The 25,515-nt window shown below is 39.8% G+C and overlaps 1 protein-coding gene across 2 annotated transcripts in view; it reads right to left on the bottom strand.

The window, feature by feature from the left end:
• Positions 1-25,515, bottom strand: part of MYOM1 (myomesin 1) — a 103,199-nt gene that overhangs the window by 56,024 nt on the left and 21,660 nt on the right. For both annotated transcript variants that reach the window (XM_019546593.1, XM_019546602.1), the window contains exons 3-10: positions 23,280-23,417; positions 16,535-16,745; positions 15,582-15,739; positions 11,075-11,167; positions 9,713-9,801; positions 9,511-9,573; positions 4,882-5,046; positions 4,110-4,271 (exon numbers count right to left, since the gene is read on the bottom strand). In XM_019546593.1, the coding sequence (XP_019402138.1) occupies positions 4,110-4,271; positions 4,882-5,046; positions 9,511-9,573; positions 9,713-9,801; positions 11,075-11,167; positions 15,582-15,739; positions 16,535-16,745; positions 23,280-23,417 (1,079 nt within the window). The remainder of the gene's footprint in view (positions 1-4,109; positions 4,272-4,881; positions 5,047-9,510; positions 9,574-9,712; positions 9,802-11,074; positions 11,168-15,581; positions 15,740-16,534; positions 16,746-23,279; positions 23,418-25,515) is intronic.

Genomic DNA, 25,515 nt, shown 5'->3' with positions numbered 1-25,515 from the left:
CCCCGTGACTCCCATGGGGGAGGTGGAAGAGGCTGGGGATCTGGGGCTGGAGGGACTGACCCCCTGCCACCTGTGAGCACAAGGCCAAGACCTGCAGGACCAGACTGAGAGGTGGGAGGTGTTGGCAAAGATCTTGCATGATCTTCACATATATATGCAGGAGGCAGAGCTAAGGGAACAGGAGATGGTCCCGGACTGGGTGGGGTGGTGTCACCAAAGAAAGCAGGGAACTACATTTACATTATAAAGCAGAACCTGTAAAAAGTGGGGACCTAACCAATGACAAAAGACAATTAATGCATGAGGGTCCTGCCAAAGGTGCTATAGGTGACAACCATAGTAATGTCAAGGCAACCAAAGGGGAGAAGAGGATGCAAGTGTGCCTGTAAAAACCCAAGTAGAGATGATGCCTGTGGGATCCCCACTCCAACACCTATGACCACCTGCTGATCCCCCAAGAAGGACTTTCTGAATGCTTGGATGTAAGGAGACACTGTCCTCAGGATTACATAAGACTTATGCATGGCTTTCTCTTGTCTTTTTGGTTTATTATATTCCATTTTAAGTTAGACTAAGCTATGTGTGCTCTCACTGTGTTTTACTGAGCTGTATCTTAGCTTAGGTGAACATTTTTGGTTGTTTTTTGTTGTGTGCTTGAGGTTGCAAATTATTGTGTCCAGTACATGCTTCCTTCAGAGAAAGGACTATTCTTGTTCAAGCTTTTATGAATTCAGTGCCACTACCTTTTTCCCCCGACCACCCCTTCCTCAGCCTAGCAGGGACTGCTCTCCCCTCCCCAAGTGGGGTGGGGGCAGAAGCCTGGCAGGCAGTGCCCGCCCGCTCAAGTAGACCTGGGCTGGGATCCTGTGTGAGCCAGGGAGGGGCTTTAAACCCCCACCCTCCAGTGTGCTAACCCCGGGCTGGGGCCTGGCTACTCCCTCTCTGCTCAAGCAGGGATGGGGGAAAAGCCTTGGAGCTTCAGTCCCTTCCCTTTGGCAGTGACTGGCAGGCTGGGAGACATGCTCTGGTGCAATGGTCTCCAAACTTTTTTGATCGCACACTCCATCAGTAAAAAATTTTTGAGCACACCCCCCCAATATATATATATTTATTTATAAATTATATACATGTACTACTCAGTGTAACACTTTACAAAGTTTGAAGACCACTGTACACTGTACTACTGTACCTCCGCATTGTGGAACTCCCACTCTTCCCTCAGGATACTTTGCGTACCGTACATGACACATGACCGTCTGACATATGGACCGAGTGAGGGCACCAGTGTCAATCCGTACACTAAATATTAGTAAATCTTAATTTCTTTCTTATTTTTTTAGATAAAAAATAAATATAAATAGAAAGTTCTAATATTTTCTTCCTGCACCCCAATGGATCATCTTGCACACCCCCTGGGGTGTGCGCACCCCACTTTGGAGACCACTGCTCTAGTGCCCCTGGCTTCTGGCCTGAGCCACTGCAGGCTTGTGGCTGCATTTCCCGAATCAAAAGTGACTGTCTGTTCACTTGATTCTCGGTTTAATCTCTGTAGTTTAGACTAACATGCAAAGACTCAATCAATTCAGCCTTGGGCTTTTTGACCGTCTGTACTTAGCCATATTGATGAGAATCAGGAGTAAATACACTGAGGAAACTCATAGCAACAGCATGAAACCACAGTATCAGGGAGAAGATTTAAGCATGAGGAATTCAGACATGCAAGAGTGCTTACCCATATCCTTTGAGGTTTGCCTATCACTATACTACACTACATAGACACACTCATTTTGGAAAGGAAGCTGCAGAAGGATAAGTATGTTCTTCCTTTCATATGTTTATTACAAGTCTGAGGCCCTAGGTATCAGAGAAGCCTTGATTTAGTATCTATTTTTAGGCCAACCTTATCTAAAACTTTCAAAGCCAAAGTGTAGGACTAGATGCAGGGGCCTGAAATTGTTTATGCAACCAGATCCTCATTCTTGGGACAGGGTCTGTTTATATAGCTGTAAGTATCTTAACATACTTGTGGGGAAAAATAAACATTTTGTAACCTTTCCAAAAAGTCTGTGTGAAAAGTTTCCACAGAAAAGCCATTGTTTCTGACCAGATCAACATCAGTTTATGTAATTACTCCTGGCATTTTCTCAATCCTGTTGGGAGCTACTTAAGAGAACAGAGGTAGGGGGTGGAGTTAAACAAAAAGGATCTACAGACTTAAAGGAAAATAGTGTACTTTAGTTAATTAAGCATTTTTACATGTTATCTATAAACATGAATTTTAAATATGTTTGGTTTTCCAGAATATTACCACATTTTTTATTATTTATTATAATGGCCCATTTTACAATATTTTTCCAACTCTTATTAGCTCCAAAATAAATAATTTGAAACCTTTGGAAAAGACCCATTTATAACATAACCCCTTGTGGATATTAAAATATTATTTGAACATTCAGGGACTATGCCAAAGCCACTTGAGTCTGGACTCTGTATATTCCCCTCCCCCGGCCCCAATATCAGTGTTATACTACATAACTCACATTTTATAAAATAAATTATTCATTTAATATAGTAACATTATAAACATTATCAGTATTATTGACAATGGCAATATTTTTAAAGCATATGCCATGGTGACTATTTGAAAGGCTTTTATTGTTAATATTTATCACATGGTAGGATCTGAGGTACCACAGATTCTCTTCAATACTTATATTAGGAAATAACTGTGATAAATTCCCACTGACTTAAGCAATACCATATTTCTACCCCTATAGTTTGCTTACAAATGCGTACTTGATAACAGTGACCACTGTATGGAAATAGTAGGTGCCAAAGCACTTTCCAAACTCTGTCAAACGTGTTCCTAACCAGACCTGATCCTATGCATTGCTCTGCACTCACAGGCTTAGGGCTAGGTATTAGGATGTCTATACACACCACTGAAGGGCAACCGGTTGGGATTAAATATGGCAGCTGACCACTTATATAAAGCAATTGGTTAGGATAGGAAGTGAAGAAAATATTTAACTGAAATTGTACAGAAAATCTAAGTAAGCAAGAATTTGTATTAAAAAAAGCAAGTAAGTAATTATCCTAATTAGGATTTGGCAAAGACAGCATGGCTAACTTCCACACTACTTTGACAAGTGTCAGGAGAACTTCAGTGGTCATAAATGATTAAGAACTCAATTCTGTATTTCATGCAAAAGGTATAACAGCAGCAAGAATGATTATTTATTTATAATTTTTTCACAGTGTTCTCTTGTCACAACTGTACATTTCAATAGTTTCTTTCTACAAAGTGTGAATATCTCTGCTCTTGATAGGTTTTCCAAACAGGCTGTTATTTGTGTCTCTCTGGGTTCTGCTGAGTTTGACAAAGTTTAAAAAATGACTCTGGTCATGTTAAAATTTTTTTTTCCAAAGTATTTAGCATTAGCATTGCACACCGCAGCTGCTTTTGGCAGCTGAGACAGGTATAGAATCAGTGCATGGACCAGCACAATCTGATAGTTCTGAACTTTCTTAAAGGAAGATTCTGTCTAACAAAACTTTTCATTATACAAAAATATAAAACTGAGAGACAAAAAGTTATTCTTAGCGGGTTGTGAATTTTAAATATATTCTAGTCTAGAGACTGACTCACCTTCCCTATTTGATACCTATTCTATCGGATTATATTGTCTTGTGTGTTAGAACGCCTCAGAATTCTTGCACAAAACCTTAGTCAAAAACTGTGATCTGAAATTAGCAAATCAATTGCCCCAAGAACACATTAACCATTTAAGTGAGTTTTTCTTCTTTATGATTAGTGTGCAACATTGTTCAAAGATGTAACAAGAAAAGATTGCAAAACTGCACCAATTCAGTGACTTTCTCATCTGAATCATGACTATGTTGGTATGGTCCAAATATCCTCTGCCATATGGCAGTGTCACCAGACCAAAGGTATCCTATCATATTTTCTAAGTGACAATAATGGGAAATTATCATACTAGAAATGGGTATTTCTTCAATGTCAGGTAATTCTACCCATCTTAAACAACTCTGTAACCACATTTACTTGCTACTTGTGTAATTCATAGGGTAGCATCACCATGTCTTACCTCGAACAAAGACATAACTGCTGTACTGTTCATAGTAGTCTCCCATCACGACACGTAGAGTATAAAGACCTTCATCTTCCTTGTTTGCATGTGTAAGGGTTAGTGTAGCTCGTTCCCCACTCCAATGCATATTAACCCATTTCGAGGGTGTAATAAGAACTCCTAGAAGTTAGAGTGTTTCATAAAGAGAGGTGGAAAAATTAAATCTATCCCTAAATACAGTGAAACTCATAGTACAGACCATCTTTAATAGACAATTTCTTGTTAAGAAACAATCACAATGTCCCCCTAACTCTGATCCTGCATCAGTTTTAAAGTGAATTTAGTGGTTCAACAGCACGAAGGGGCTGACTTTTATAAATCTCTTTTATGGTCACTAAAGAGAGGTTTCAGCGGCTCAATAAACAACAAAAGTCAAATAGACTGTACAGAGAATGCTATATAAAAAAGTAGAGTCATTTAAAATGTTTCTGATATAATTTTTTTTAAAGACTTCAAAATATTTTCACAGAATTACCCACTTGTTTACTAATCATCTATGTAGTAAACTGAAGTTTTATAAGCTTCAAATTTGTAAAAAGTATTAAATGTTAAAAATTGGAAATACTTTATTTGAAAAATAATTGCAAAAAATCTATCCCCTCCATTTTAATTAGATCAATTTGATACAGTATAGCCTTATAGTTATTCCTATCATACTTTCACATGATATTAAAGTGAATAAATCTTTCAGTCAGACAAATTTACAGTCCATCTTAGAAAGTGTTCTCACCATTCTTGTACCACTGGATCTCTGGCTGGAAGCGTTTAATCTCAGGATGAATGATAACTGTGCAACCCAGACTCATTGTCTCTCCTTCTCTCCCAAAGGTTACCTCAAATTTGTCAACAAAATGGATTTCAAACCTTGAGGCATAGCCATGTGGGGTAACACCAACTGCATAAAGAAAAAATATTTACGGTTTCTATCCTTTTGTAAGGGTAAAAGACAAAACCATGCCAAAAGCTCACAATATTAGCTCATGGTTTGACTATAGATGAACACAAATATCGAAACACAGGCAACAGATTTGAAAGGGACTTCTGTGGTCATCAAGTCCAGTTTCCTGCTGGCACAGGCAATCATGCCACAATCTTTTAAATCAGTTTAAGTACATTGATCTTGATGTTGGTTAGATTTTTTCTCCTACTACTGCTATTTGAAAGCCGCTCCAGCTTCTCATCATGGTGGCTACAACAATTTCTATGGGTATTTTTAAGTCTCCATTTTCTCACATACTACATGTCCCCAAATAACGCATGCACTTTGTTTATAGGAAAGCAGAATGAAGATTTCCACCCCCCGGAGTTGTTGTAGAATACAGCAGACAGAGCCAAATCTTCACCTCACTTACTCTTCCTTTCCTGTTCAAGCAAAAGTGACAGCTTTAACCTTTTCACAGCTGAATTGACTGCTCAGCCAAAAGATTAAATTATAGCTGTTGTTGAAGACTGGACTTCATGGATGGATCTAGGATTTTGAAAAGAGCTGAAAAGAATAGAAGAAGAAAGATCAGGGGTATCTAACAGACAGCAAAATTGCTAAAGACGGAAAAGCTTGATTAGTGGAACTTCAAGACTTAAAAAAAAAAAGAGAATGTTGTTAGTACCTGTGGAGTGAAGAGCAGGACTCAGATAGATTATAATGAACCATGAAGTCAATTGACTCCATCAGCATTGCCTGAGGTTAGGACCATAGGGATTTGAAGCCAAGGCAGCCAGGCCAACAGATAGACTTGGTCCTCAGCACCACCACAGAGCTGGTCAGATACCAGCACCAGCCCAGCTTCATTTCTCCCAAAAGGACATTAACGAGGATGCAGGTGACCAGGAAGAACCTATAGGCACTGTGAGCCCCTGATAGGAGGGCTATAAGACCTGTCCTATTTCCAGTGGGACTAAACCTTAGCGTTTGTTTAGTGACCATGTCAAGATGATCCTAACTTCCATAATTTGGAAAAAAGTCAGGGGCTAGGGCTCTTTCTACTGAGCTCCTCCTGGGAGGGTGCTGGGAGCCTGGCACAGCAGGAAGGGCAGAGGGAGGGGCCAGCTGAGGAAAAGTGGGAGCTGGGCAGGGGTGCAAGACAGTGGGTGAGCAGTGGTGGCCCTATCTGGAGTCCCAAGCAACGAATGAGGCATTAAGGGATGGTGCAGAGGAAGCTCCAGGGCGTGGGTGGCTGTTGCAAGGCACGGAGCTCTCCTGCCTTTGCCCAACAAAGAGGTGTTCAGGCAGAAGCTGGGTGGCAGCATGGGTGGGTCTGCCCCCAGCCCACTGAATGAGGGCAAGTGCAGGAAGGGATTGGTATCTTCAAATGTTCAGCCTGTTTTATTGAAGTTTTATAAATATTTAATTTTTTTAAATATATATAAAAGTAAAATCTATCCGTTTGTTTTTGTTATTTGAAATTGAGTCATGCTTGATGGGCAATTCGTTAGTGTGTGTGTGTATATACATATATATGAACAAGCATATAATACTCACCTTTCCTCCCAAACTCAGCCCCCTCAAAACTGGGGTACATATATTAAATAGGAAAACAGATTTTTTTTCTGCTGGAGGTTGAAAGCACCCTAATTTGCTGCTCATGGACTGTTTTATAGCCTCTTTAGCTCAGACATTTTAGTTCTTTCCAAATTGTAGTTCTACCCTGAGAAACCAGTCTTCAGGAGCTGCTAGGGATCCTTAGTTATGTAGAAGGAGAACAAAAAAAAGGGAGAGCTGAAGATTAGGCTCTGCCTTTGCTTTATGCAGCCATAACTACAGAAACATCTTTTTTCTTCATTTTGTCCTTCAAAAACAAGATGACCTGGGTGGATCCAGGATTTTGTAAAGGGAGGTGTGAGAGCCACCACTGGTGCTGCCAGGGTGGCTGCATCTCCTGCTCCAAGTTTCCTTCCCCCATACTAGGCATCCCCTGCAGCAGGACCAGCAGTGGAGGACTTTTTAAAGTCCATCAGTCAGGTAAGAATCTTCCCTTCTCCATCTCAGTCCCTCCTCCCCTCCCCTCTCTGCTCGGCAATATGTTCCCTCTTCTCCACTCTCCCCTTTCCCACACACCACTGCCACTGTTTCTGCTGCCACCCACTCCTTGGGGACAAGGGAATGGGGAGAGGAGACTCAAGAGTCACTCCTGCCCCATTCCACCAGGCTGTTCAGGGAGCTGGAACTGTCTAGGACAGCAGCGGCAGTGGCAGCAGGTGGTTTTCTTTCTCCCACGCTTGCTTCTGGACTGGCAGGGAACCCACAAGGGGACTGAGCAAGAAGGGGAAACTCACCCATCACTACCACTGTCCCTGGCTGAGCCCAGCTCACCTCAGAGCACAGCTGGAGCAAGCTAGAGTGACTCTGGAGCCTCTCCTGCCTCCAGGTGAACACAGCCAGTGGGGACGGCAGCAGCAGGCAGGAGGGGGAAATTGGAGGGGAGCACAGAGGGGAAAGGAGGTGGGGTAATCATTACTTCCTTCAGGGACTTAAAAAAAAGTCCCTTATTCCACCGAAAGAGGGGTGTCCATGTCGCTACACCCTCTTTGGAACCACCCCTGCAAGGTGAGTATCAGATTTGGGGGCATGTTGTATGCAAGAAAACACATCAGTAGACCAGAATTCTTGTTGTTAGTCACTGTCTTGCATTTCGTGAGATTAAATTTAATCTCACAAAAGGGAACTGTGTGAGGCAAGGAGGCTGGTGTTTGGCTCTGTAAGATGGGTATCACCCTGGATGGAAGGACTCCTAGGATTCAGCTTGGGCCCTTGCTTTTCAATGGGGCAGAAACTTCCCTACTGTTCTCCATCTATTTAATCCCATGACTATTAAATGCAAGGTGAAGTGGGTCACCTTCAAGGAAGAAGGCTGAGTGGCCTCTGGATAATAGGCAAACACACATGATGGCCCTCCTACTCCACTTTATTTCTGGCAGGGATGTGGCGTGTGTGCAGGGCAGTTAAAATGGTGTTATAGAATCCAAAAATGGCGTTAAGTGCAAAAACTGCAGTTATATGCTACATTCATGGTATTTAGCCATGTACAGTGAAGCAGAAGTCTGCTCTTGATGTCCACTATTGGTCCTCTTGATATCAAGGAACCAAAGAGAATAAAGTAGGCAATAAACATTACTTCATCTAGTCTAGCCCATGAAGCCAAAGCAAATTTGTCCTCTTCTAAACATTCTGTGATGTTGTTTGTATCCAATATAGCCTTATATGTTTCAAAGGATGATGCTTTTTCCTCCAGATCTAAGTGCAATATACATATCACAGTATTTTTTACAAAAGCAAAATACTGGCTGCCACAGTTCCCCTGCTTCACCTGCGGCAGGTTAGGGTATTAGGTCTATGTTGTGTCAGGGCTAATGGTAGTCTTATGTAGAGTTTTAGGGTGCAGAGAGAAGTGCAGCTCCCTGCTATAATTGAGAACGCTTTGCTGGAACTGTTCTGAGTTGCAACAATCCCTTGGAACAAACAGAAGTTCACTGTTGGTTCCAGAGGGGACGGGAATATAGCTGCTGGCTGTGAACCTGCAGCTGGTTTCCCTTAGCAATAGCCCCTCCTTTCTGCCAGGCTGCAAAGTTTGCAGAACGGGATGGGGAAAGGGAGCAAAGGGAGCTCATTCTAGGGCTTCCCCAGCCAGCACGGGAGAGTGGGTTGGGTAAGTTGGAGCTCCAATACACCTGTCCCACCTCCCTGCAGGGGCTGAAAACCCCCCAGAACAAATTCCCTTTGGTCCCTTTTCCTGCTCCTATTCTGAAAACAGCTGCACTGCTGGAAGGCAGTGCAGACAGAAGTTACAGAAGATGCTCCATTTTGAAACATCTTCATTTGACCTGTCATGCAATGAGGGTTCAGATTTTTACTGGATCAGCTATTTTTAAGCTGTCTGCAGCTGTGTACTTGTGTTTGGTCACAGCTATAGACCACTTTTTGTGGCCAAATCTAACAAATATTGTCACGCCTGTCTGTAGATTATGGTTTGTATGGAATAGCTGAGATAGGGATGATCCTGCCTCAGGCAGGGGGTTGGACTAGATGACCTCTGGAAGTCCCTTCCAATCTGACTTCTTTATGACTATGACACAGTATATCCCACTATTTTACCAGATATGTACAGTAGATGTTTGTTAAATAATCAAGAATAGCAATAAACACCAAACTATAACATCAGAGTACACATTCTGATTTTTAGAGATGTTGAATTCTTGCAGATCTAAATGACTTCAGCTGAACTGATAGTATTCAGCTTCTCTGAAAAATCATAACCATTTTGTTTATATAAAATGTTACCATATATTTTGTTGGTAGTTGTCAGTGAGCCAGTGAGCCATAATTTTTAAAGGATAGCTTAGGCAAACACATCTTTGAACTTACAGCTGAGAGGCATGGTGACAATTCCAGCATGAAAAAAGGTGTCATCAATTTCTCCCTTATATCCTAGCAAAAAATGGGAATAAAAAAGAGAGAGTGAACCTAGTTATGATGACTGAGAAGTAATCAGGTCTTTGAGCCAAGTAAATCAGATTAAAATTCACTTTAGAGAGAAATTGTGGGAAAACATTCCCTGCAAACCTACTCTTTACCACGATGGATGCATAAGCTGAAAGTTCTCCTTTAACATTCATAGCAGAAGCACGATACTGAGCAGTGTCTTCAAATTCACATCTGAAATGATGCAAATATTTAGGCAGGCCACACAACATTTTAACATTTCTAGATTACTTGCGATAACATACAATTTTCTAAAGACAAAAGCCCCATCCTCCCCGTGACTATTTATCATAGGACTACTCTGTGTTCACTGAGAAACTGTTTACTGTAATTGAGTTTAATTGTGGGTCTAACCTACAGTCCTTATTCAAGTAAAATCCCCAACTGAAGTCAACATAAATCATACATGATTATGGACTGAGACTTCCTTTCTTTTCAGTGGTTCCTAGATAGACCATGGGTGTAAAGTACAGAACTTGGCCTAATGAGATTTTAAAGTAGTACAGGCCTATCTCACTTGGTAAGTAGAAGGGGCGAACTGGTCTGAAAATGAGACTTGGCTTGAAACTTTGCCCATCTTCCAGTGATCTGAACTGAATTCTCATAACACATATATTAACATGCAAGTCTTCCCTACCTTCTTCCTTCATTCTGACCAGAAACTAGACTGGCTGTATTAGATTCCTTATTCACCCTTCCTTTTTTCCAACCCTTCAATAGCACTCCAGATCCTATGCCTTCTGGGCAATTGTGCATCATATTACAATAGCTACAATACTCCCTGTCTGCTTGGGCCTTGACTCTAGTGAATTCAAATTCAAAACCTGCTATAACTCACAGGTCTCAGAGAGCAAAAATTATGAATTCAATAAAATCCAGCAGCCAAAGGAAAGCTTTCTGGAGTTTCACTCAGCAAGTTCAATATTATAAATAGACTTCTCCCTGTTTTAATTTTTCTTAGATACAGGCTAGTTTAAAACAGCTCCCTATTGTGGCTGAATACTGCTAAAACTTTTCTGTTTGTGTGTGTATTGGGGGGAAGCTCAATACTTTCTCCATTTTTGGAAGGGCTAACAATCAGGATTTTCACCATATTTAAAAATACTTGCTAGATATACTAATATGTATGTCTCACACATAAAGCCTGTACAGTTTTTGTTACCAAATTTATACTGAGGAATTTCAAATGTTTGAACCTGAGAAGGTGGAGGCAGCAGAAGTTATCTAAAGTGCCCCAAGTATTTGTGACTCAGCTGTAAACAGCACTATAACATAATTGTACCTCACTTAGGAAAATTACAGATAAAAACCAGAACTGCTTAAATATTTACTAGAGATAGTTCATCTATACCAATGCGATCGCATCTACAATAAATAAATGTACTTCAAAATCAACAGTTAACGTTTTTGCTTAAATGATCTCTTATGTTAACCAGTATTGCCTTACGTGCTAATCTCCAGTGAGTGTAGCCCATATCGACTTTCAATGACATACTTGCCCGGGTTAGTATGTACGTTGATGGGCACATTGTTTTTGTACCTATGAAACAACAAAAACAGCATGTGGTAAACTGAAGTACAAATCATCTACTTTAAAAGGGCAAGTACTTGATGTTAGAGGTTTAACCGTATCAGCTGTAGTTTCTCTATGATGCTCCTAGATAAGATGCAGTCTAATATCCTTTAAATTCATTGCACACTTTCCTTTTGAGGTCCAAATTCTCACGTTATGGTTCAAATGAGTTTTATCCTATAATCCAAAAATGAATACATTATGGACAAATATGTGCATATTACCATGAACTTCAGGTGACTGCATTATTTAGGAGTGGCAGAGCCACAAGGGAACTCTTTCAGACTTCTACAGATTAGCAAAACTCTGCATTTTCAGTCTAAACCCTATCCTACACTTACATTTGTGCAGGCATAATCTATGACAGAATAAACCCTACTGTAGAGGCAGTTATACTGCCAAAAAGTCCTATTACTTGTATAGCTAATCTTAATTCAGGTTCTGGCATAAGCTATACAAACAAGGGGATTTATTACCTGATACAAACTGTCTACAGTAGGAAAGTTTTCTGGTATAGATATACCTTCAGAGACTGAAGATGAAGGAAGGAGGAAATTAATCAGACAGCAGGACTTCACTATTCAGTTTTACCCAGGCAGTGATAATTTCAGGCCCTGTGTGAGCTGTCTTCACTCCCAAGAAAAGCAACTAATAGTACAGGATAAGTTTATTAATTAGAAAGGTATTACTTACGGATAAAACACAGTGATATTAGATAAATTAATAGACATTTAGTAGTAGTGTTCACTTGGGACACCAACCAAAATTGGTTATTTAGCTAAGTTGGCATTCTAATAAAGTTGGAGCAAAACTGTACTCTTTAATTTCAGGATAGTCTGAGAAGCTCTATAACGACAATATAAAGGAACTTTAGGTTGGATACTAGGATGAAATTAATCTCTATAAGGATGGTCAAGTATTGGAACAAGCTATTCAGAGAGGTTGTGGAATCTCTACTCTTGGAAAGTTTCAAGAGCTGGTTAGACAAACACTTGACTGGGATGATTAAATCAGGGATCATTCACCTTGAGCAAGGAGATGGACAAGATGGCCTCCTGTGGTGCCTTCTAGTCTTACTTTTCTATGATTCCAAGGTTTTCCTGTACTATTTAATATATATGTATAAAAGTATTGGATTTTTAGATTAATATGCATGAAAATTGCAATAATTCTTACTTTTAAGAGGTTCAATCATTTTGTGATTTATAATAAACGTTCATCAAAAGGGATTTATTTGCTTGGTTTTATTTTTAGAAATGTCATAATTTATTTCCTGATTTTTGACCACGGAAGGGAATAAGAACTAATCTGCCAATGGTATATGCTGTTTTACAAAACAACTAAGAAACATGCAGCTGGATTTATACCATGAATATTATTGAGCATTTTTTAAAATATAGTTCAAAGTAAAGCTCCACCTGCTGTCAAACCCTTATATTAAAATTGCTTTTTCATGCTGCTTACTATTGGGAAAAAAGAACAGTACCCACATCTGCAAATTTGTGGGTAGATGTTTAAGGCTGGGATTTTCAAAAGTGCCAAAGTGTGTTAGGATCCTATGTCCCACTGACTTTCAATTCAGACCCCATCTCAGTGCAATGTCTAGCAAGGTAGGATTGATACAAAAGCATTCTGTGGGAATCGGATGAAGGAATCCCTTTCCTCAGATTGTGAACAGCACTGGAGTGGCTTGACAGCCAGTATATACCCCCTGTTCTTTTATTATTTTGCCCCACAAGAAACAATGGTTAGTGGATCTATATAGAGGTGGATCTACCTTTCACCACTCGTCACCTGACCTTCCTATACTGTTTCCAAATTGTACTGCCTGGGAATGTGCAAAGCATCCATACAGAACTCATGTTGGTGGATGAGGTACTGACCGTGTGCACTGGCTCCCCAGATAGTAACACATGCCCACAAAGTGGAAATACACTACTTATGTTTATAGACGAGGATTTGGGGTCAAGATACATCTACATCTAGATATAGATATATAAAATGCTGTGATCACCTTGAGAAACACTGTGAGAAAAACTTCTCATCAAATAGCAAAAGCACAAGAATACAAAAATCAGTGACTGGATGCCCCTGAATGTTTTCACATGCATGTGGACTCATTCCATCTCATACAGATTTCTAACAAGTGGAAATTATGCCATAAATCTTTTAAAGTATTGCTAGAAGTATATATTATTTGTATCTGACCAATTATTTTCTTCAGGGGGCACGACAGGGGATATAACAGTGTGCATTTTACTTCTGACCTCCCAAACTAAAGATCTGTTCTTGTAACCTGCAATAGGAAGCTCCAACCCAGTGCTGAGCACCTGCTGAGTTCAGTAGAAGCTTGGCTTCACAAGTGACCATTGTATGACTGAGCTCTAAATGAATAATGTTAGTGTTTAGAATACTTCTTTTCTTGTCATCATCAGGTTTGTAAAAAGAATAATAGATTAGATTTTGGCAAGTTTATATTCATCTTACACTTTAGAAGGACTACTTGTTACTTTTGGAAAGTCAAATTCCAGAAGAGCCAAGTCATTAGCTAATGTTGGATCCTAACCCGCTTGCTATCATTCTGTATTAATAGTTTTCACTTTCTGTTGCAGGTCTCAAATGTCCTAGGTTTCCATATCTTCTTTCTACTAGAGCCAGTAAAACTGTATCACACAGCAAAAGATTCCTACAGTGAAAACTCCTAGGATTTTTTTTTTACTTATCACTTCTGGCATGCAAGGGAATATGTGAATGACATCTGATTAACAAACACTGAATGAGAGCTGGTAAATGCAGTTCAGTATTGCTCTTTATCTTAGACGAAAGCACCTGCTGCAAGGATTGCATGCTGGTTCATTCTTTCCATTAACAGTGAGTGGCAAGCTAATATCTAATATAGAGTTCATGCTGAATGTAAAGTAATTCAGGCTACAAACTGAAAACTATATATAATACCTTCCATGCTGATAAAAGACTTTTTCAGATGCCTTTGCAGATAGTTCCCATTATACAGTTTATTGATATAATGAACATTTAATGCTGAACATATGGTGATTTTCTGTCAGCTTTTATGTGCTAAAATTTATGATGATATATATGCACAGTCTCAAAGTATCACAGATAATAAAAGTACATATGTATGATGTTCCATTTCAAGCCTGAAAAAAACATTATTATGTCTTTATCTATTGTTTAAACAACTAATTATATTTTTATGGAATCGAAACCAGGCAAAAAAGGATCAGCTTGACAAGTGATGAGACAGAAAGGCTCTACAGTACAGCACCAGTTAAACAAGAATAAAACACCAGTCAAGGAAGACACTAGCCCAAGGGTCTAATTAGACTGTCACCTCTTTCCCACACAATCTTCAGTAGTATATTTGAGTCCTTTTATATTAAGGTCTTCTCCAAGGGCCATTCTAGTAAATAGAAAGCTTCCAAGAGAATTCAGTGGCCTTTGGATCAGGCATTAAACTTATCTCCAGCATCTGATTTTAAATAATTATGACGGACTTCCATGAGTGCATGTGAATCTTGAGACTTCATTTTCATGGAGTCAGGTTACTATAACTGATTAGCATTTAAGCAGCTTCTCTCTCACCACAGCAGTTATAAATGTTCCAGAATCATTATAGATTATCTGAGGCCACAATGATAAATGGGCTTGAAAAGTATTTAAAATAATAAAGTAAAGAGCGCTGGGAGAGTGGTCTACAAAATATGGTCTCTGTTTTTTTAATTTTTCATTTTATTTTAGAAATATTATACATATCTTCCATCTTAGCATCTCTTTTTTCTAACATCGTACAAATACAGCTAACTACATCCTTCTGTTCTTCTTTTTTATTGGAGACTCTTGGGAGTCTCAGGGCACGTCTACACGAGACACTAAATGTGCATTAGGCTAATTCTAGCACATATTAGCATGTCACACAAAAAACACCCTAATGTGCAACAGACTTAGTCTATTGTTCATTGTCACAAAAAAAGCATACATCTGTGCTAATGTGCAGTTGAGCCAATTATGGATACTAAACTTAATGCATGATAATTCTGGTGCATTAATAAATGTGTAGACTTGCCCTCAGATTATGTTCATTATGATCTTTCTCATCGCAACCAAAACTATAGAGGTAATGATCTTAATGGAACCACTTATGGTATAAACAGCTATTCAGTGTGAATAAGGAGGTTGAATAAGACAGCATCATATTCACTCCTCTGTCTCATGACTCTCTTTCTTTATCATCACAGTGCACTGATTGCATATCTCCGTTGACCTTTCCTGAGTGTCTCCCACATAGTATTCCAAAGCATTTACAAATTCAGAACAGATATATAAATTAACAACAACATCATAGATAGAGATGCAAGCCTACCATGTAACACGGGGTTCTGGCCAGCCAGTCACAGTGCAATGTAATTTAACGTTCTGTTTTTCCCAGACAGTGTGGGACCGAGGCTTGATAACAAACTCAGGAGCATGTAAAAGTTTATCTTCATTCAACCTTCGGTGAAATTCCTGAGTCTCTTCTATCTGGAAGAGAATATTTCATCATAAAACCCAGCATTAAACTACCCAACATAAAATTACTGATTCATTCCCCAGAAATGTTTTGGGATATTTTTCTAGAATTAGATTTTGAGTTCTGACTGCAGAATACTTGCAACCTTTCCCAGCTTGGTGTCATCCACAAATGTTGTGTGTATACTATCTATTCTGTTATTCAAGTCATTCATGAAAATATTGACTTGAACCAGGCCCAGTACAAATCTCTGTGGGATCTCACTTGACAGGCCTTCCAGTTTGGAAGTGAACGACTGATAACTGCCCTTACAGTATTTTTTTTTCAACCAGTTGTGTACTAAATATCAAAGAAGCCAGTAATTCTGGACCAAATTTCGGATGCCTTTAATAATTCCTTTCCTTAATTTCTACTGTCTTCAGGAAGCAGATTTTATACAGCCCTTTTATACAGCCTTTCTCTTTCATCACAAGCAGACCTCCATAGTTATGTAAGAGGGAGTATGCTGCACCATTTAAAAGAAGAATGTAAAAATAACCCTTTTTCCCAAAAGCAACTCGGGAGCTTCCAGTACTTCCAGTGAGGCACTGTCCTCTCCCATGTACCCAAAACACAGTTCTGGCTAAAAGCCAAAATACAAGCTTTTGAAAACACTTCCAGTTGATTGTTGCTTTGATTACTGCATTGCAATCATGGTGTGGATCCTGGCTGTAGATCAGGTGCTAGGGAACTATACCATGCAGAATAAGAAGAAATTCCCAAGTGCAAGCTATTTACAATCTATGGGTTCTTTTGTGTTTTATTACCGTTTTCCTTAGGGCCAAACGTTCAGCTGACTCTCTTATTGCTACTTTCCTTGATTTCTTCTCATGCTGCTCTTCTGCAGATGAAGCAGCCACTCTGCTGCTCACACTAACTCCTTCACCTGTAGCAAAAAGGTTCCTTCTGGCAATGTATGCAGCACTTTCCTTGATCCTTTCCTCTTCTGTATCTGTAATTCCACTGTCATACACATCACTGAGGAGATTGAAAAAAGCATAATCACTGTGGCAAAAAACATTTCATTTGCAACATCTGCTATTAGCTTGGCCTACTACAATGAATAAATAACAATTAATAAATAACAGCCAATAGACTGCTCATGAAGCCTTTCTACCTTAAGGATCATCACCCCTGAAACAGTTCCATATCCCAACAACAAAAGATTCACAGCAGTATACAGGTGAATGACTGAGTATATTTTGCAGTTTAAATCCATTACCATTTTCAATGCATTTATCTATTACATGTGCCATGCAGGTTTTTAATCTAGTAACTCTCCTGCTATGCTTTCACTTTTCCATTTTAATAAAGATTAGTGCAAAACAAAATAATACTTCAATCACTGACTTCCTTATACCTCTAGCACTTACAGTAGCAATACAAAAGTGGGTAGATTGCAGCTGAATTATAACACTCCTAATTTATATACTACAAAAAGTTCTGTCCAAGAAAAGCAACACTTTATTCTTTAATGTTATTTTTTCTTCAAACAGGGTTTTGAATACTACTATTTCATCCCTGAGTCAGCCACAAGCATTTTACAGGTGTAGGAGGCAGTGAACACAATTTTATTAATATCAGTGGGCATGTCTACATGAGATGTCTACTATGGAGCTAATTTGCTGTGCAGTAAATTGTCACCATCTGCATGTGCAGTGCTATTAGGTTGCAGTAAATGAATTCACTTTGCTGTAAGATAGTACTGTCTAACACAAGTACTATCCTATGGTGGCACAGTTGCATGTGGTAAAATACACATGTAGGCAGAGACAGGGATGGCTGGGGCAGAGGGTGCTTCAGTGTGGGGCTGCCTGCCAGCTAGTCCCACACTATAGCACCCTTGTGCCCCAGCCAGCCCCTCCACAGCACACTGAACCAGGGCAGAGCAGTCCTAGGCTGGCAGGCTGACCCCCAGGTCCCTCACCAGCTGAATGTGCTGCAGTGCCAGGGACACATGTAAACTGGAGCACACAAGCTGCACTGGAGTTTATTGCTTCTCATTAATAGCATGTGTAGACATGCCTAGTGGGTCAAATTCTGCCTTCAAGATCCATGCACTGCAACTGTTTCTATCTTTTTGGTTAGAACTGTTGGAACTTAGAAACTGTTACAATTTAGCAAGCAGCGTGAGCATTCCTTGATTCACAGAGATGCCTTACTATAGTTCTGGTAGATTCAGCTACTGCAGTTGTGTATGTACAATATTCAGTTTCACAGCATAAAGTGGTTTTACTTAAAAGCTTGCTAGATGCCTTTCTGATGATTTTGAGGTATTTATTTCAGGTAAAAATGACAAGCTGTTCACAAGTACTGCCACTCCTGTAACATATACTCATGCAGTTAAGGACGGGATGCTACTTTACGTTTGGAAATTGTAGCTACAGCTTCCTGCCTCCTCCTTGATTTCCAATTTACCTGCAACCACAGCTGAAAAGTATTTTAAAAGTTTGTTCTTAATTTTTAATTTATTAATGTTGTATATTTGATAGGACTTCTGAAAGATCAAAGACTGGATCTGGGTTTTATTTGGGACTATCTCTAAAATCATAATGAAATCCCAAGGTTCTGTGTTTACTGTGTCATGCCAGTATCAGTAAAGAGAAGCAGTAGAACTCAGTATTGCAATAACTAGTTCTACTAACCAAGCATAACACATTCTCAAAACACTGAAAAAAAATTACATGAGAGTTTGGACTGTTTTCTAGCTTTCTCATATATTCAAAGTCTGACTTAAACTGTATTTCAAGTGACTTTACTGGAAAGGACTTTGTAGGAAATATCTAGGGGTGGATCTAGATGAGTGGTGCAGCGGTATGACTGCACCCCCTGCCTTTTTGGATTCGACTGCACCAAAGGAGCATCCAGGGGCTTTTTCAAATGCCTAAAGCAGGTAAAAATCCTCCCTCCTCCCTCCTCCTTCCTGCTTAAAGGCATCCCTTATTCCCTTCCCATTCCCCCACCACCAATCTGCTGATGCTGCTTTGCCCACTGCCCCAGGGGTGGGAGGAAAGTACCAGAGCCATTCCTGTCTGCTGGGCAGGGGCTGGGATCAACTGGGGGATGGGGCATTTCCCCTTCTTCACATCTTCTCCCAGGGGACCATGCAAGGTAAAGGAACTACTCTCCCATTCCTTTTGTTGCCACTGTCCTCTACCCAGCTGATCCCAGTATCTGGGTAGCCTGGCTAGATCTGGAGCTCCCCACCCCGCACCGAACAGCAGAGAAACAGCAGCAGCAGGCATGGAAGTTGGAAGGTGGGGGAAAGGGAGGGGAGAGACTATACCTCTAAGCAGGAAGGGGAAGGGGAAAGTGGGGGCAGATTTTTACTTCCTTTAGGGACTCGTACAACTCCCAGAGGCTCCTGCAGTGCATCTGTCTACAACGGTGGGGGAAGAGGAGGCCAGGAGCAGAGGGAACAGTACCACAGTACCATACAGTACAGGTTGCTGCTCCTGCCCTCTCTCCACCCCCCACTTTGGGAAATCCTGGGTATTTCCCAGGAAATATCAAGAGAATGGTCTCCCTCACCTGGAGACATCCAAAATTTCCAGACATAGCTAAATAAACCATGAGGGAAATGTCTAATAACTGCTTTGAATACTCAATTTTACTTCAACAAATATAAATGCAGTTATCTGAAGTCACTTCAAATAAACAAATGACATTTTCTTTTAAAGGTTAACTGATTTTTTTTTCTTTTTGATTACAAATGAGTAAGAGTCCATTTGGATCTGAGCAAAGTGCTGAACACCTTCTATGAGATCATGTGCACCTTCAGCTCTGAATAGGGACTCACACCCTTGCAGAACTGGGCCACAAATTTGCAGATCTAGTATTGCTAAATAAGAAGAATGTTAAAATTAAGCAGAAAGTAATTAACTCCATTTTCAAGGCCAAAGGCCAGGATTCAGTGCTCTCTGCAACAATGGTTCGCACCATTATGACCCCTCCCAACCCCAGTGCTCATTCCTGCCCATGGTGGGGGGTTGGACTGGATGATCTGTCTAGGGCCCTTCTGACTCAGTGATTCTATGATTCTATACGCAACATATCTTTTAAATTTAAAGCACAATTCCTCCATCTTTATGTAGACACAATTCTCAGAGATTGCAATGGGAAGTTTTATGTAGACAGAGATTGCCCCAAATGACAGATTTTTAAAAACTTCTTCAGGAAGAAGAGAATGTCTATGAATGGACTAGTCTTCATAAACTTTCATCTTAGATAGTTCATGCCTATGAACCAGCTTCAGTTTCAAATAAATTTGGAATACATTCAATTAGATTGAGCCCTCTGTGCTTTATAAACTAGAATAGTGGCAAGCTTTCCCTCATTTTCTCCTCCATTTCCCTGATTTGTACCATCTACAATTTCATAGAGGTCAATGTCTACTTTCTTGCGTGTGTGCATCCCTATGTATACGTGTGTTCATGCACCTATGTAAAGCAGTCAAGAGCTAACACTTCTTTTCCAAGTGAAGGAATTTTTACATCATAATCCTGAGCCCCTGCAAGTAGGATTTAAAGTGGAAATGCTGATGAGCTACAGAAACAATACTGCAGCAAATTTAATAGCCCTGTAGCATGGACAGAATGCTGACCTTGGATAGAATGACAACACTTAAAATAACTATACACATACACGTTATCTGCCCTAGGGAAATGGCACATTGATTTCACAGGAGAATTTAGGTATGATATATTACATGCAAATGGTTGAATGCATCTGAGTTATTATCTTTCAAACAAAAATAAATACTTGGCATTGGCTTAACATGTCACTTCCATAATCCTGGCACACAGGCATGATTATGATGCCAACAAAGAAAAAAAAAACATGTATGGAAACATGCCCACTTGGGCACGCTAATGATCATCACTGGCCTTTTAAAACTCCTCAACTAATTCAGAAACCCAATCTGAGCCAACTCAGTAGCACAAAGATATGCAATATTTTGAGTTGCCATGTGAAGGAACTAGAGTCAATAAATAGTAGTAAATGGCATAATAATAATAATAACAACAGTATTTAGGAAATGCATAGTATTCTTTATCTCAGGATCTCAAAATATTGTACAGACAAATAAGGTAAGCCCCCTAACATCTTTCTGAATTAGGCATCATTGTATTATATCCATATATGTTACAGATATACTATACTATTATACTACACAGGTTATTTTAGTACAGAATTTTAGTTAAGAAGTATATATAGTAAAAGAATATACTAGGCAGTCCTTGACTTACAACATTTCAAGTTACAACATTTTGCACTTACAATGTTTATAAACTGACACCCTGTTTCAACTTTCTGGCATCAGTTTTGAATTTACAACACTTGATCTGATGCCAAGCCACACCAGCAAACAAATTCACTGTGTCACCCATCTCCCTGGAGAACATCTGTCCCAACTTCGTTGGACACTTTCTTTAAGAAAGCAGACAAGGCTCCAGAAAAACCTGCAGCCAAGATTCCTGAGAAGACTCCAGCCAAGAACCCTTCAAAAAGTCCAACCAAGAGCCCTTCAAAGAAGTCCTTCTATATCAATATGATTGCTATTTACAATATAAATATATTAATGTAGCTATATTACTCATCTATAATTTAGTACAAAATTCTGAGTTATTTTAGGTGAAAATAGGGTATTAGGCCTTGGTTCAGGAACCAATCCCCCATTTATAACATTGTTTCCTATGGGAAAATTGTTTCTGAGTTACAACGTTTCCACTTATGACGTGGTTTTCAGGAACCAATTGTGTCGTAAGTCTGAAAACTGCCTGTAAAGTGAAGCACAGACTGGTTGTAACACAGAATCAACAAACCAGTAGCAAGGTTAGGACTACAATATAGGGGAAGTGGCTATCATTTGTGTGTTGTAGCTACTCTTCTTCTCACTGAGGAATAAAACTAAATTCCACAGCTAGCCACAGCAGAAAACACACATGCTGGTCATTGAGAGCTAATGGGGAATTGCCGTTATAACACTTCTAAATCATTCCTACTGAACCACAGACAGAACTAGTTTTGCAAGAGTTGTATTGCAAGTAGTGTATGAAATTTTAAAATGTATCTACATCCAGAACAACATTTTGAAATGTAAGGTGGATATGTCTCAATTTATTGGCCAGATTAGACAGAAAGTAGTCCATGGCCTAGAAGGATATAAGTAAAACAGCACCTGCATTCTGAAATAGCTGGAGGGACTATAATAAGAAAAAAAACTTCTGGTTCAGAGATGCCTGAAAGCAAACTATTAAAAAGGCTAAAGTAAATGAAATATTTCATTAATCAGAAGAAAACCACACATGAAAGAATTCTGCACAAAGTCATGAGTGTAGATACAAGAGTGTTTCCAAATGTAAATTCTGTGCTAAACCGTGATACCACTAAATCCCAAAACACATCATAAATGCCATGTGTTAGGCATAGCTTTGCAAGAGACACCAAAGCTGGAGAGAGAGGTGCGTATTTAACTGCAAGTGGACACAAAAAGCTTTTCTCCTTGCCTCTAATCATGAGTTAGTTTTCCATGACATACTGTGGTATGAATTAACCTGAACAAAAGACTATGCCTGGACTGCCATAGCCTCGCAATAAATCATTATGCCACATCCTAGAAAAAACATGGAAGCCTCCTTGTTTGCCTTGGATTTGGCTCTCATGCAAAGTTCACATTCAGATTTACTTAGGACATTGCTGGCATAAAAATGTTCACATTAATAGTTCCTATGAAATAAATATCACCAGTGCCAGGGATCATTATGGTACATTATGCTGATCTTTAGACATTCATTAGTTTTGCTGATAATATTTTTTGTCTCTGCCAAGGCAAGACATGAACTAACTGGCTGTTTCAGTTTCACCATCTTTAACATTAGATAAGGGATACCTTATTTATTAGAATCCAAGATTCTAATAAATAGAATTCCCAAGATTCTCTTTTCCCCATTCAACATGGGAGGAAGTCCCTCATCTTGGATCCAAGTATGAGCAGGGGGGCAGGCAGCTGCTGAAGCTCCAATTCTGTCCCGGACCCGAATTGGGGTTGAAGTAAGATCTGGAGACACTGCTCCCCACCCCCAGTCACCTGCCACCTGCAGCCTCTGCCTCCCCCCACCCCATGCCACCTCTGCCCCGATCTACCCCCCCACGCCACCACTGCTTACCCTCCAGCTCTGGCCCTGCTCCAGCTTGGGGCACAGAGCACATGTTCACCCTGGCCTCTGTCTGGTCACCTCAGCATGTTGGCAATGGGTCTAGGGCCAGAGCTGCTGCCACTGTAGCCACTGCTGCATGGCTGAGTGGGGATTGGAATGACCATGTGCTCCATGCTCCAGCCCAGCCTGGGGCCAGAGCCAGAGCAACAACATAGAAATAATAAAACTTACCCTTACCCACCGTTGTAAAACACTTTGAGATCTAGAGGTAAAAGGGCCTTTTGGAGGGAATGCTAATTATTGTATTGTCATCACTAGAGAAAGACACAAAATAAAAGAAAAACAAACATACCGCCCTGTGAACACCGGTACTACGTAGTCAATGCCTTTATTTTCTTTGTCTTCTAGGAGTGAACTCTGCTTGGCCCTCTTTGCTTTGGGACTCAATTTATAGGATTGATCTTCTAACATTATATTAGAATCTTTTAGTCTGAAATGAAAACCATATTGTTAAACACACAAAGAGAATTAAACAGCTTTTGAAAAAAAAACATTCAGAAAAAAATAGGCATTTTGTAAGCAAGAAATTATGAAGCTTTAAGAGGTAAATTTTCAAAATGTATTTGAATTAACTGTTGGTTAAAGGTGAAAAATTGATGACCCTTGACATTAAATCAATTTAAGTACAGAGAACAGCTGAAACATTCAGCAGCAATGCCTATTTTACCACTCTGAGCTCTGCAAAGTTTCCATACCCACCCTTGGCACTCCTACAGACACCGTCAGACAGGACAGAGGTTCCAACTATCTCAATTGTAATGAGGATTTTTGTGATGAGTACTTCATTCACTAAAAGCTGGACTTGGACTACCATCTCCCATTCTTGTAGCCGCTGATTATTTGACAATCGTAATGAATTTTGCTCCAATGGATTGGATTTGAATCAGAGACTTTTGGGTAATACTGTATATACTAAATTTTCTGAACACTGCTAAAAACAAGGTATGAAATCATAAGATCCCCCCAGTTAGCAAAATTTTGAATATCTTCAGATTGAAAGCACTTTTAAATTTGTCTAAGCAAATTATATACCAATATGTTAGTCAGTTTGATACAACCCTTTGCTACTGCCAAGCCATTTAATAAACTAAAATCTGTGGTTCACCACTAACATTTGCAAGTTTCCAAAGACACCCAGATAACACATAAGACATGGATAGAAGTAGTTTGATTTCAGAATGCTTTCTAGTTTCTACTTCCTTTGAAAAACACAGGGCCTTCTTACTGATATTTTCCAATACTAGGTGATTAGGGTTGCCATCTCTGACTGAAGCTATTCTGGAAGATTTTTTTCCCCAACATGACCTAATGTCATTAACTGTACTGTTCAACCCGTTCACAATAGTCACCGGGATTGATGCTGATTCTGGTAGACTCCCAGGAGGGCTAGCAACCCTATAGGTGATACAACAGCCATCATGCACCTCATCATTAGTCATTTGTTCCTCATAATCAGAATATACTTAAAGAGTCTAAGGTCTAAATAATCATCAACCTTCTCTAATTGTAAAGGCTGATCTATTCCTTTATAATCCAAACATGCCAAAGGTCATCCTAAGATATCACATTTCTAGACTGCCCATCACTAAGATCCATGTTAACACCTTGGAAGAACTTGACCAGAGTAATAATTCATGCTTGGAGTCCAGATATTTACTATCTGCACCTCTGGATAAAACACAGCATGATCTCATTATCCAGTTCTTCCTGTATAATAATCCAGTCCTTCTCCATATTGGCAATATGTTCCAACTGTGTCATCCACAATTACAGAAGGACAATCCTAGTCTCATACCAAGGTCATGAACAAAAGTGTTAAACAGCATGGGTACAAACATGGATCCCTGAGGAATATGGGGAACAGAAATTTGATAAGAAATGTCTCTTCAAACTGGCAAACTGGCAAAGTAAAACAAAACTGAGTAGCAAGAAATTGAAATTACACAAGGTATAAATATTTAATGATAAAGGCAATTAACCATGAGTACAGCTTATCAAGGGTTATGGTGGCTTCCCTACCACTGAAATTCTTAAATGAAGATTGTATGTTTTTCTAAAATATGTGTTCCAGTTAAGGCTATCTTATCAAAACACTGTCACTCATCATGGTGTCCTGTGACCAGTGGGGTCTCCCAAGGCTCTGTCCTTGGATCCATTTTGTTCAACATCTTCATTAATGCGGTGGTCATTGGAGTCAGGAGCAGACTGGCCAAGTTCGCTGATGACACCAAACTTCGGGGCAAAGCATCCACGCCAGAAGACAGGCGGGTGATCCAGGCTAACTTGGACAGGCTCAGCAAATGGGCGGATGAGAACCTGATGGTGTTTAACACTGAAAAATGCAAGGCTCTCCACCGTGGAAGAAAAGCCTGCAGCATCCTTATAGGCTCGGCAGTGCCTATAAGTGCTATATATAGCACTACGGAAGAAAGAGACTTCATTGACCACAAGATGAACATGAGCCTTCAATGCGATGCTGTGGCTATTAAAGCGACCGAAACACTGGCTTGCATCTATAGATGCTTCTC

This window comes from Crocodylus porosus, unplaced genomic scaffold, assembly GCF_001723895.1.
Source record: "Crocodylus porosus isolate Cpor-Errol unplaced genomic scaffold, CroPor_comp1, whole genome shotgun sequence".
NCBI lineage: Eukaryota > Metazoa > Chordata > Crocodylia > Crocodylidae > Crocodylus > Crocodylus porosus.
The sequence above is the reverse complement of the archived record's forward strand: the minus strand, read 5'-3'. Positions and strand labels throughout refer to the sequence as shown.